This window comes from Procambarus clarkii, chromosome 82, assembly GCF_040958095.1.
Source record: "Procambarus clarkii isolate CNS0578487 chromosome 82, FALCON_Pclarkii_2.0, whole genome shotgun sequence".
In the NCBI taxonomy this organism is placed as follows: Eukaryota; Metazoa; Arthropoda; class Malacostraca; order Decapoda; family Cambaridae; genus Procambarus; species Procambarus clarkii.
In genome coordinates, this window is record NC_091231.1 from 1,941,689 (window position 1) to 1,955,846 (window position 14,158).

Below are 14,158 nucleotides of genomic sequence, written 5' to 3' on the forward strand. Positions count from 1 at the left end.
AGGTGAGTGACGGGGACCACTGAGGGGTGGGCAGGTACCCAGGCCTGGCCAGAGGTGAGTGACGGGGACCACTGTGGGGTGGGCAGGTACCCAGGCCTGGCCAGAGGTGAGTGACGGGGACCACTGTGGGGTGGGCAGGTACCCAGGCCTGGCCAGAGGTGAGTGACGGGGACCACTGTGGGGTGGGCAGGTACCCAGGCCTGGCCAGAGGTGAGTGACGGGGACCACTGAGGGGTGGGCAGGTACCCAGGCCTGGCCAGAGGTGAGTGACGGGGACCACTGAGGGGTGGGCAGGTACCCGGGCCAGGTAATAATGTTAGTTGACGGGCACCACTGAGGGGCAGGCAGGTACCGAGGCCCTGGTAATATTGTTAGTGTATTTATAAAAATAAATCTTTAGAGCCAGAAGAGTGAGAGAGCAATGTCCTGGTCCCTCCACTAGACCGTCCTCCTCCACCCCGCCCCTCCCCAGTGGAGCCTGGTGCCCGTGCCCGGAGCCTGCAGGAGCACAGGGCAGAGCGGAGCGCACTAACGCATGTGTTGGTCCCCAGGACGTACGCCCGGGGAGGCGGGATGAGTAAGATGAACCCCGAGGAGGCTGCCGAGAGGGAGAGACGCAAGAAGCAAGCGGAGGAGACCCAGAGAGTCATCAAGCTGCAGGTGAGTTTGACAGACTCGTCAAGCTTCACGGGAGTCGGGCAAGATTTGTCACCTGATGCTTCTGTTCACCTAGCAGTAAACTAGCCAGGGGGGGGAGAAGGGCAACTATCGCTGTAGCATCCTGGGGAACATTTTAACACACTCCCGTCTATAGCAAGCTACTCTATTTTCTGTAACCAATTTGTTTTTGAAGAGTTTATGACAATGATATTTTTCTCGACAGCTGGAAGAGAAGAAGAGACAGAAGGCGGTGGAGGAGGAGAGAGAGAGGAGAGAAGCGGCCCTCTGGGAGGAGCGCCTCAAGCAACAACAGGAGAAGGAAGCAAGAGAATACCAAGAGGAGATAAGAAAGAAACGTGAAAAGGAGGTAATAATGAGGGAGAAGGAAGGTCTCATCTGGGTTCCTTTATGTCCTTACACCTGACTGAATATGTCAATGGTCAGAAGACAGGTTAGATGACCGTAGGTCATTATAGAACAACGAGTGAAGGTGGTGACACTATACGTCGCTAACTTCACAGTTGGACCTGACACTTTGTCTCCAGTTGTGTAAAGTACTTGGTGCAAGGTGGACACATGTGTCAGTACTTGGTGCATGGTGGATACATGTGTCAGTACTTGGTGCATGGTGGATACATGTGTCAGTACTTGGTGCATGGTGGATACATGTGTCAGTACTTGGTGCATGGTGGACACATGTATCAGTACTTGGTGCATGGTGGACACATGGGTCAGTACTTGGTGCATGGTGGACACATGGGTCAGTACTTGGTGCAAGGTGGACACATGGGTCAGTACTTGGTGCATGGTGGATACATGTGTCAGTACTTGGTGCATGGTGGACACATGTATCAGTACTTGGTGCATGGTGGACACATGGGTCAGTACTTGGTGCATGGTGGACACATGGGTCAGTACTTGGTGCATGGTGGATACATGTGTCAGTACTTGGTGCATGGTGGACACATGTATCAGTACTTGGTGCATGGTGGACACATGGGTCAGTACTTGGTGCATGGTGGACACATGGGTCAGTACTTGGTGCATGGTGGATACATGTGTCAGTACTTGGTGCATGGTGGACACATGTATCAGTACTTGGAGCATGGTGGACACATGGGTCAGTACTTGGTGCATGGTGGACACATGAGTCAGTACTTGGTGCATGGTGGACACATGAGTCAGTACTTGGTGCATGGTGGACACATGTGTCAGTACTTGGTGCATGGTGGACACATGTGCCAGTACTTGGTGCATGGTGGACACATGTACCAGTACTTGGTGCATGGTGGACACATATGCCAGTACTTGGTGCATGGTGGACACATGCGCCAGTACTTGGTGCATGGTGGACACATGTGTCAGTACTTGGTGCATGGTGGACACATGTGTCAGTACTTGGTGCATGGTGGACACATGAGTCAGTACTTGGTGCATGGTGGACACATGGGTCAGTACTTGGTGCATAGTGGACACATGTGCCAGTACTTGGTGCATGGTGGACACATGGGTCAATACTTGGTGCATGGTGGACACATGTGTCAGTACTTGGTGCATGGTGGACACATGGGTCAGTACTTGGTGCATAGTGGACACATGTGCCAGTACTTGGTGCATGGTGGACACATGGGTCAATACTTGGTGCATGGTGGACACATGGGTCAGTACTTGGTGCATAGTGGACACATGGGTCAGTACTTGGTGCATAGTGGACACATGTGCCAGTACTTGGTGCATGGTGGACACATGGGTCAGTACTTGGTGCATAGTGGACACATGTGCCAGTACTTGGTGCATGGTGGACACATGGGTCAATACTTGGTGCATGGTGGACACATGGGTCAGTACTTGGTGCATAGTGGACACATGGGTCAGTACTTGGTGCATAGTGGACACATGTGCCAGTACTTGGTGCATGGTGGACACATGGGTCAGTACTTGGTGCATAGTGGACACATGCGCCAGTACTTGGTGCATGGTGGACACATGGGTCAGTACTTGGTGCATGGTGGACACATGGGTCAGTACTTGGTGCATTGTGGACACATGGGTCAATACTTGGTGCATGGTGGACACATGGGTCAGTACTTGGTGCATGGTGGACACATATGCCAGCACGCTGTACACTTGTCTGGTCCCACTGGGTTTATCATCAGTAATTACATTAAAGAACTGGTTTGGTTTGGTGTTAGGCTTTAAGCCTTACCTCATCTGGAGGGTGATTAAGGCCACCACAACACGATACTTACACTTATCTGATTATTCAGTGAGAAGTGCGGTAAATCACTCGGTGTGTGTATACAAGTAACTACCAAGGAAGGTTGTTGACAATTACATTCAGTGATCATTGTTTACATAGTTTGTTTAATGACTGATTGCTTGATTGGCTAGTGATATGTGAGTTTTTGATATTTTTAGCGATCTGAGAAGAACGTGATAACGTTCAGTTTACACCTGTGTAAAGGTGTTGTGGGAGAAGGGGACGCCTTAATTAAAGGTGTATTACATATGTGATTGTGTTGGTGCAGGAGGCTGAGGAGAGGCGGCAGCAGCAGCTCCGCTCAGCCATCAAGGAGGCGTCAGAGAGAGCTAGGAAGGAGAAGACGGCCACCAAGTTTGGCCACGTCCGCTCCTTGTCTTCGGTGAGTGGCTTGGTGTTCCTTGTGGGTCAGGTCCTACACTGTGGCATGCCCCCGGGGGTCACCCTGGGTCAGGTCCTACACTGTGGTGTGCCCCGGGGTCACCCTGGGTCAGGTCCTACACTGTGGCGTGCCCCCGGGGGTCACCCTGGGTCAGGTCCTACACTGTGGCGTGCCCCGGGGGTCACCCTGGGTCAGGTCCTACACTGTGGCGTGCCACGGGGGTCACCCTGGGTCAGGTCCTACACTGTGGCGTGCCCCCGGGGGTCACCCTGGGTCAGGTCCTACACTGTGGCGTGCCCCGGGGGTCATCCTGGGTCAGATCCTACACTGTGGCATGCCCCCGGGGGTCGCCCTGGGTCAGGTCCTACACTGTGGCGTGCCCCGGGGGTCATCCTGGGTCAGGTCCTACACTGTGGCGTGCCCCCGGGGGGTCACCCTGGGTCAGGTCCTACACTGTGGTGTGCCCCGGGGGTCACCCTGGGTCAGGTCCTCCACTGTGGCGTGCCCCCGGGGGTCACCCTTGGTCAGGTCCTCCACTGTGGCGTGCCCCAGGGTCACCCTGGGTCAGGTCCTACACTGTGGTGTGCCCCGGGGTCACCCTGGGTCAGGTCCTACACTGTGGCGTGCCACGGGGGTCACCCTGGGTCAGGTCCTCCACTGTCGTGTGCCCCGGGGTCACCCTGGGTCAGGTCCTACACTGTGGCGTGCCACGGGGGTCACCCTGGGTCAGGTCCTCCACTGTAGCGTGACCCGGGGCACGTCTGACCCAGGTCAGGTCCCTGACCTGGGTCAGGTCCTACACATCAAATACAATGTCCTTCCTTCATATGTATACTATACTTACTTCATATGGCCATAAGTGAATATTAACATACACAAATATTAGTGTATGCTTCCGTGCCGCCGTGTATGACATACTCGCCTGGTGACGCCAAGTGTTACTTTGTGACGGTGTAGAGTGGGCCGCTGCCGGAGGTGCGGGAGGAGGCCGACGTCCCCCACACCCCCCGCGCTGCCACCACCCCGCGCCAGCAGCCCCGCAGACAGCTCTCCCACCAGGAGCAGACATCCAGCGCTGCTGCGGAGGAGCTGCAGCAAGAACAGCAGCTTGCGCAGTCTCAGCCGCATCCCCAGGAGTCAGGTCGTCAGCAGCCGCAGCAGCAGCACCCTCAACAGGAACCACAACAAACACCACAATTAAAGGTAAACTATCATACTTGAGTACTGTAGCAGAGTAGTCTACGTCCCCGGCGCACATCCAAGGGACCCTGCTTCAATCCCCAGGCAAGACAGCAATGGTTAGCCACGTTACCTTGCAATTGCTGCTGCTGTTCATTTAGCAGTAAACAGATACCCGGGAGTTAGGCAACTGTTATGGTTGGCATCTTGAGAAAGGTCAATAGCTAGCCTAAGGGGAGGAGGGGGGGGGAGTGACCTCGATAAGCCTAAACACGAGGAGTCAACTAGTTTAAACACAAAGCTGATAACTATGCCAGGAATGTCAGCCGCCTGGCCCCCAGCTCAAAATATTTATTTTGAAACGTTTAGGGACAACACAATAGGTCATATACTGACCCGAGAGCAAGTATACTTTAGTCCTGAACACTGTACAGGACTTAAGTACACTGAGATGCGAGGTATACCATATAGTGTGTATACTGTATCCCCCCACACTTGTAGACTGTATCTCTCTAAGTCTCCCCCTGGACCTGGTGGGGGGCCATACATCACACTCCTCAACATTTATTCCAAGTTCTCGGCTTTCATTAACGAGGAGAACGATAACGTTATGCACTGTTAAAACACTACAGCAGCTCCACTCATCTTATATATACGTAGAACTCTACATCAGGCCTGTTAGCCTTTCATTTACAACATGGTAAAGACATTTTCAATCGAGAATTTTGTCTTTAATATGTAAACTTGAATTATATGAATTAAAAGTCAAAAGCTCAAAAGTTTTTTGGTTATCTTAGAAACCAATCACTGACTAGTGGGTGATTGTTGAGCCAATCACTGATTAGCAGGTGATCGCTGAGCCAATCACTGCCTAGAAGGTGATCGCTGAGTCAATCACTGACTAGCAGGTGATCGCTGAGCCAATTACTGACTAGAAGGTGATCGCTGAGCCAATTACTGACTAGAAGGTGATCGCTGAGCCAATTACTGACTAGAAGGTGATAGCTGAGCCAATCACTGCCTAGAAGGTGATCGCTGAGCCAATCACTGACTAGCAGGTGATCGCTGAGCCAATCACTGACTAGCCGGTGACCGCTGAGCCAATCAGTAAGAAGGCCTCTCGTACACAGGTGGGCGGTGACTACGAAGAGCTGGCCAGACTGCTTCGAGGACTGGGTCTCACTCCGGAGACGCTGGTGTCGTCTTCAGGGCGGCGGGCCCTCCTCACCCTCCTGCAGGCCGTCTCCGGTACAGCTCCTTCCCACACACCTGCCTTACTTCCCCATATCTGACTTCACACTTCTCCAAAGCTGACACTCATACACCTGGCTGCACTGCATCCCACATGTTACTAGGTTGCACTACACATCTGCTAATGGCATAGCTGCACACACCTAGTTGCACTGTTTTGCATACCTGACTAGCCTGTCGTCGACTCCTGATATCACATACCTGAGTAACCTGTTGTAGACTCCTGATATCACATACCTGACTAGCCTGTTATCACATACCTGACTAGCCTGTCGTCGACTCCTGATATCACATACCTGACTAACCTGTCGTCGACTCCTGATATCACAGCCCCAAACACCTAACCACAGTGCTTCCTGCAGCTGACTATGCCGCTTCACACACACCTGTTAACACCGCTGCTCACACCTGGCTCCACTACTGCCCACACCTGGCGGCACTTCTCTCCATACCTGCCTGCACTACTCCCCACACCTGACTACACCCCACACCTGACTATACCCCACACAAGTCAGCCTCCATGATTCATGACTCAAAACAAACTCATTATTCCTTCGTGAGTTCATTTCATGAAAAAATTTCTCTCCTGGTAAAAGTCAAATTGGAAAATATATCCACAAAAATAATTATCCCAACAAACACACGACCTAATTGCAGCGTTTACTTGTCGCTGTTTGTCCTATTTTGTTGCCTTGTGTATGTTTTAAACCATGTTTTGTTTGTAAGTGCCAACGTGTATTTGTTCAGGGCAGCGAGAGGTGCCTGGCCAGCAGTACGACAACGACGGAGACTACATCACTAACCGGGTCCTCACCCCAACCAAGTACCGGGGCGTCCCCTCCCGGGAGTGTGGCACCCAGTATGACGACCCTACGTCTGACAGGTGAGTGTGGCACCCAGTATGACGACCCTACGTCTGACAGGTGAGTGTGGCACCCAGTATGACGACCCTACGTCTGACAGGTGAGTGTGGCACCCAGTATGACGACCCTACGTCTGACAGGTGAGTGTGGCACCCAGTATGACGACCCTACGTCTGACAGGTGAGTGTGGCACCCAGTATGACGACCCTACGTCTGACAGGTGAGTGTGGCACCCAGTATGACGTCCCTACGTCTGACAGGTGAGTGTGGCACCCAGTATGACGACCCTACGTCTGACAGGTGAGTGTGGCACCCAGTATGACGACCCTACGTCTGACAGGTGAGTGTGGCACCCAGTATGACGACCCTTCGTCTGACAGGTGAGTGTGGCACCCAGTGTGACGACCCTTCGTCTGACAGGTGAGTGTGGCACCCAGTGTGACGACCCTACGTCTGACAGGTGAGTGTGGCACCCAGTGTGACGACCCTTCGTCTGACAGGTGAGTGTGGCACCCCAGTGTGACGACCCTACGTCTGACAGGTGAGTGTGGCACCCAGTGTGACGACCCTTCGTCTGACAGGTGAGTGTGGCACCCAGTATGACGACCCTACGTCTGACAGGTGAGTGTGGCACCCAGTATGACGACCCTACGTCTGACAGGTGAGTGTGGCACCCAGTGTGACGACCCTACGTCTGACAGGTGAGTGTGGCACCCAGTGTAACGACCCTACGTCTGACAGGTGAGTGTGGCACCCAGTGTGACGACCCTACGTCTGACAGGTGAGTGTGGCACCCAGTGTGACGACCCTTCGTCTGACAGGTGAGTGTGGCACCCAGTATGACGACCCTACGTCTGACAGGTGAGTGTGGCACCCCAGTGTGACGACCCTTCGTCTGACAGGTGAGTGTGGCACCCAGTATGACGACCCTACGTCTGACAGGTGAGTGTGGCACCCAGTATGACGACCCTACGTCTGACAGGTGAGTGTGGCACCCAGTGTGACGACCCTACGTCTGACAGGTGAGTGTGGCACCCAGTATGACGACCCTACGTCTGACAGGTGAGTGTGGCACCCAGTATGACGACCCTACGTCTGACAGGTGAGTGTGGCACCCAGTATGACGACCCTACGTCTGACAGGTGAGTGTGGCACCCAGTGTGACGACCCTACGTCTGACAGGTGAGTGTGGCACCCAGTGTGACGACCCTACGTCTGACAGGTGAGTGTGGCACCCAGTATGACGACCCTACGTCTGACAGGTGAGTGTGGCACCCAGTGTGACGACCCTACGTCTGACAGGTGAGTGTGGCACCCAGTGTGACGACCCTACGTCTGACAGGTGAGTGTGACACCCAGTGTGACGACCCTACGTCTGACAGGTGAGTGTGACACCCAGTGTGACGACCCTACGTCTGACAGGTGAGTGTGACACCCAGTGTGACGACCCTACGTCTGACAGGTGAGTGTGACACCCAGTGTGACGACCCTACGTCTGACAGGTGAGTGTGACACCCAGTGTGACGACCCTACGTCTGACAGGTGAGTGTGACACCCAGTGTGACGACCCTACGTCTGACAGGTGAGTGTGACACCCAGTGTGACGACCCTACGTCTGACAGGTGAGTGTGACGACCCTACGTCTGACAGGTGAGTGTGACGACCCTCAGAAAAAAATACTTTTTTTAAACTAGACAAGATACGCTGAACATTTATGTATAATATAGTAAAAATAACAAGTTATCAATCACCAACATGTATTAATTAAATCGAAACACTTATTCCAGAAAGAGAGATGTTAATTTCTACGTTGCATCTTCAATATGCCGAATGTTCCTACTAACTACCCAAGACAATGATAACGTTGTCATTTCAGAAGTATCTGCCTATATAAATTAGGATATACATGAGTGTGTTAACCCCAGCAAACATACAACGTCAAAGGTAACATTGTATGGTGAAGTCTCTGGCGCCAAGTTGAAGGGTATCCCGTGTCTGCTTGACAGGACCAGCTCGCGGAGGGAGTCACGGAGACGAGCCAGCAGGAGGGGCACGACCTCGCTGCCCCGCGAGAGTGGGCACAGCAGCGACGCACGTCCGCCCTGGGGACACAACCACAGCGACAGGCCCTACAGGAAGCAGTCGGAGAAGGACCCGTTCTCCGGCAGGAGGCTGCGTCGACGGGCTGCCAGGTCAGAGCCGCCACACTCAATGTTAAAACACAGTTTGTTAGTTCCGTCAGTGTGTGGGGCGCGACCGTGTGTTGAATAATGACATTCGCGGGTGATAATGCCCACTCACTCCCACACTCCCAGCTATTGAACTACGAAATTATGACATTCTGCGTTCTTACCGAGAACGTCAGACTCAAACTCGATATCACTTGTACCATGAATGAGTAAAAGTGTCAAGTGTCAGACCACGAGGTAGAAAGGATGTAGGTGGGAGAACATTCAGCAGGAAAGGTCACTCGTGTAAACAAACCAGTGTAACACTATTCACTTACCTTATACCACTACGGTTCATGTCTCCTGCGAGCCCTAGTTCATGGCTCCTGCAAGCCTTAGTTCATGGCTCCTGCAAGCCTTAGTTCATGGCTCCTGCAAGCCTTGGTTCATGGCTCCTGCAAGCCTTAGTTCATGGCTCCTGCAAGCCTTGGTTCATGGCTCCTGCAAGCCTTGGTTCATGGCTCCTGCAAGCCTTGGTTCATGGCTCCTGCAAGCCTTAGTTCATGGCTCCTACAAGCCTTGGTTCATGGCTCCTGCAAGCCTTGGTTCATGGCTCCTGCAAGCCTTAGTTCATGGCTCCTGCGAGCCTGGTGACTACATACAGCCTGAAAATCACAATGGTGCAATTATAGAACTATAGAAACTAAGGGTTATGCATAATGAAATCACAATAACACAATGTATCTGCGAGAAAGTATTGAAGCCATGCAATAGGCTCGAAATCGCATCCCTGGACTCTAGGGATACAGGTTCGATGCCATTTATAGCCTCAATAATTGAACCCGGGATGTAAGATTACGTAGTCCTCCCACACTACCAATCATGCTGTCAACACGTATGACGATTACAAGTGTAGGATCGATTGACACTACCGGCATGTGCAGGAGAGGTGGAGGGGCCCTCGGCGCTCTTCACCCCAGCACCAAGCATGTCAGGCAAAAGTGAATATCGATATGGAAGTCCTTTCACACAGCCGGCCAGGACCAGCAGGACCTTGAACTCGGTCATATCCATCCTTGGACCAGCTCTCAGTCTTTACGGACTGAGTTCAATACTTACATATCTTCTTGATTTCAAAACGCTACATCTATGTTATTGTGAAATTCAGTTAGTCATTGATTAGCCTCATTCATGCACTTGTTAGACTTAATGTTGTGTAGCACTGGTAACGAGACTGGTCAGTAGAGAACGTGATATTGACGAAGGTGTTCTTATATACAATGAATGCTTCCAAAATTCGCTAATTTAACGTTCTTTGATTGACATAAATATTAACAGTTTGCACAATATTAGTCCTTTGGAAGTTCATGTAGAGGGCAGCAGACCTGCCTGGCATTAGTTGAGTGACAGGCGCCTTGAGTGAGGGATAACTCACAGCCTTCACGAATTTGATCACATATCTTCCTAAGATGAGTCGATACATCAGGTTTACAAAAGCTATATTCGTGTCCTCAATAAGTTCACGAATGTAACAATATATACACTCACGCCGAACGCATCCAGCGATGTGATAGTGGGCAGAAGAGGAAAACATTTTGGTACAAAACATTTTATATAAAGAATACGGAGAAGACACACGTTCCTCTTGCCAGGGTTTACACATATTCACACAATAACAAAGCCAGTGACAAATGCTGTACAAAAGGCATAATTGTTTCAAGTTTGTTTTCACACGAATTAACTTTCTAAAACTTAAAGGGTACAAGCAGAGTGAAATATTCAATATTACAGTCAGAGGGACAGGGTACAGTCAGAGGGACAGGGTACAGTCAGAGGGACAGGGTACAGTCAGAGGGACAGGGTACAGTCAGAGGGACAGGGTACAGTCAGAGGGACAGGGTACAGTCAGAGGGACAGGGTACAGTCAGAGGGACAGGGTACAGTCAGAGGATAGAGAGAGAGAGAGATAGGGGATACAAGAGGCGCCACAATACACTACGTAAATAGGTGGTTAGATAATTGTCGTGGACAGCATCCTGGAGTGAGTAGTTGGCTTATAGGAACGTGTTAGCTTTCCACTCCCCAATTATAGCAAACTAATACTAGATATACAAGTAGATATGTGTATTATTATATGTAGATATGTGTCCTTTGACCAGGTCATAGTAGAGCAACGACCGCGCTTCTTGCAGGTCGGCGTTCGATCCCCGATGATTCAAGTAGTTGGACACCTTCCTTCACCCCGTCGCCATATCCTCCCCAAGTATTATATAGTGTTATTGGCTTAATGTTTTGAGTTGATAATTAGGTTAGTTTTCCTTGGCGTGTGCAGGTCGCTGAGCCGGGGGGAGCGGGACACCGCCACGGAGGACAGCGACCAACACCACCTTCACCGTCGACGGCGCAAGACTTGGGACAAGTCGCGTCAGGAGTCTCTCTCTTCCGATATCTCCAGGTAGGTCTCCTCCTGTCTCTGTTGTCTCTGCGCTCACATCCTCACCTGAGTCTCTCTCTTCTGATATCTCCAGGTAGGTCTCCTCCTGTCTCTAGTTGTCTCTGCGCTCACATCCTCACCTACATTATGGCTTTGTGCTCACCTAGTTGTACTCGCCTAGTTGTGTTTGCGGGGGTTGAGCTCTGGCTCTTTGGTCCCGCCTTTCAACTGTCAATCAACAGATTCCTGAGCCTACTGGGCTCTATCATATCTACATTTGAAACTGTGTATGGAGTCAGCCTCCTTTGTGGAATCTTTCCTTTGACATCCTTCGGTAAACTCCTAGGATGTCTTCCTTTTGGTAGACATCCAAGAAGAGGTATGTTGAACCTTTACAAATGGTGTATGTGAACGTGCCTGGTCTTACCCTTCACACCGCTTGTCTTCACCTGCTGGACTGTGTTACAAAGCCTCTCGTACTTGTACTAACTTCCACTCCCCTCAGAGGCATGCGTACACTGGACTGTGTTACAAAGCCTCTCGTACTTGTACTAACTTCCACTCCCCTCAGAGGCATGCGTACACTGGACTGTGTTACAAAGCCTCTCGTACTTGTACTAACTTCCACTCCCCTCAGAGGCATGCGTACACTGGACTGTGTTACAAAGCCTCTCGTACTTGTACTAACTTCCACTCCCCTCAGAGGCATGCGTACACTGGACTGTGTTACAAAGCCTCTCGTACTTGTACTAACTTCCACTCCCCTCAGAGGCATGCGAACACTCCTGGTCTGCCTAGATGCTGGAACACTAATGTCGTGTCATATGTCGTATTAGGTTGGCAATGAAGTGTTTTGGGGAATTTTAAGGTTGATTCATTTACACACATTTTCTTTCGCAATATCCACCTTCCTTCACTGATCCATTAAAGGGATCAGTGACTCTTCTAGAATCTAGATGCGTTGGTTATGGTGTCGTGAGACTGTCTTAGAAAATGAGGTTGAAGTGATCACATGACCAAATTGTATGTGAGGTCAGTTGACGCAGACAGTGCATGGCCACCACTGAAGGTGGCCACGATTGGTTCACACGCAGAAAGAGTTGGAAATTAGCACTCATTATAATACTATGAGCTAAGGTCTCATACTATAGTTGTCTTCGTTCTCGCCTCACAATTGTGGATCCCGGGTTCCATTCCCGGATGGGGCAGAAATGGGTGGGCTTATTTTCTTTTACTTAAAGCCTCTTTACCTAGCAGTAAACAGGTACCTAGGAGTAGGGCAAGTGTCGTGGGGTGCATCCTGGGAAGGGTTAGTTGTTCCACCTTGTGGGAGGTGAGGGGGGGGGGGACTCGAGGTAAGCCTAAAGTATATATAATTGGGTAATAGATAGAGGGCAGTAATCTGGTATGGGGTCCACTACCACTCACAGGACGGGCATGGGGGTGCATAATTAACTTCAACTAACTAAGCTTACTATGTTCTCACCCGTCCAGGTCACCGTCACCGAGGGACAGGAGGCGTAGCACCAGGAACTCCCCGTCCATCAAGCAGTGGCCCACCATCAAGCCCTCCCTCACCCCGTCACTCACCCCGTCACTCACTCCGTCACACCTCCACCCGTACTCACCCGAGCCGCCCAAGGTAAGAGCCCCGGCTTGTCACTCACCGAATGTCTCCCGACATCTCTATCAGGTCACCAACAGCTCGCTTGCACAGCATTTGTCTTAAGAAATCTGAATAAGGAGACATTCGGAATCTTATATTCCACATATATCAGACCAATTCTAGAATGTGCAGCACCTCCTTATTTTTCTTATTATGCCTACCACAAAGAATCTAGAGAAAGTTCTCAGGTATGCCACCAGATTGGTCCCAGATCAGAGAGGTTTGTGATACGAAGAAATACCAATAGAGATAAACCTCACGACCTCAATAGAGATAAACATCCCTGGGTTCCTTAGTACTGACTAAGGAACCCAGGGATGAGGGTTCGATCCCATCATATGGCCTCGATCATTTCTAATACCCAGTGTTGTGCCGCAGGTGGCCGCCTCTCCGCCCGAGGCCATGAAGGAGGAGGACCCTCACGACGAGGATGACGACGATGACGACGTGGAGATGGTGAGGGCGCCTGTCCCACGGTCCTCCTCACCGCCCGTCCCGGCCCTCATGAGGAAGCTGACAGGTGAGGGTGGAAGGGGGTGTCTCACCCACTGGACCACTGCATCATTCTTCACCGTCTGTCCCGCCTCATCCTTCCTTATTACCTTCTATCTCCCTTGCCATTTCATAAATAAAAGTTATTCAATTTTGTATTCATGTGAAGAATATTTTTCTGATATTGAATTTTGCTTTGAAAATTCTTCAGGAGAGTCATCCTTCGACGTGCCAGAGTTCGCGCCAGCCCCGAGTGGCCCCGCCCGCAGCAGCAGCCCGCCCGTCCCTGCCGCTGTCAAGAGGCTCCACAGCGCACACTCCACGCCCACGCTGCCAGAGCTGCCCGCCCACGCCTCGCGCCCACCCTCCCCTCACACCCTCACTGCTGCCGCCTGTCTCGCCCCCTCCAGCCGACCAGCAAGCTCTGGCTCATCCACCTCGCTACACGGTACACTTGTTGTTGTGTACACCCATGGTACACTCTACGGTGTAAATATATAGCTTTATATGTACGTGGATATATGTATAGATATGTATATGTAAAATGCTTTTAACAGGGCGGATAGCATCAGACTCGAGCAATGGTGGGGGCGTCAGCCAGCCTCCTACGCCCAGTTCCCGCCCGCTGACGCCCCGCCGCCTCCCGCCCATGGCGCCTTCAAGAAGCGAGGAGCACCTGGTCTCTCCTCGGCCATCCTCGGCCCAGCGCCCTACCTCCCCGCCCGTGCCAGCCGTGGCCAAGCGACTCTCGGCCGGCTCCAGATCCGGCCACCCTGCTATGGAACCACGTGAGTGCCTTGATG

General features: G+C 51.7%; 1 protein-coding gene across 5 annotated transcripts in view; it reads left to right on the top strand.

Annotated features, from left to right (window-relative positions):
- Positions 1-14,158, top strand: part of LOC123764294 (uncharacterized) — a 114,193-nt gene that overhangs the window by 92,663 nt on the left and 7,372 nt on the right. For 4 of the 5 annotated variants that reach the window (XM_069315780.1, XM_069315779.1, XM_069315782.1 and 1 more), the window contains exons 7-18: positions 552-660; positions 884-1,027; positions 3,189-3,302; positions 4,260-4,505; positions 5,612-5,729; positions 6,480-6,615; positions 8,602-8,787; positions 11,096-11,218; positions 12,692-12,839; positions 13,242-13,383; positions 13,567-13,803; positions 13,913-14,143. In XM_069315780.1, the coding sequence (XP_069171881.1) occupies positions 552-660; positions 884-1,027; positions 3,189-3,302; positions 4,260-4,505; positions 5,612-5,729; positions 6,480-6,615; positions 8,602-8,787; positions 11,096-11,218; positions 12,692-12,839; positions 13,242-13,383; positions 13,567-13,803; positions 13,913-14,143 (1,934 nt within the window). The remainder of the gene's footprint in view (positions 1-551; positions 661-883; positions 1,028-3,188; positions 3,303-4,259; positions 4,506-5,611; positions 5,730-6,479; positions 6,616-8,601; positions 8,788-11,095; positions 11,219-12,691; positions 12,840-13,241; positions 13,384-13,566; positions 13,804-13,912; positions 14,144-14,158) is intronic. The other variant, XM_069315783.1, reaches the window with a different exon arrangement.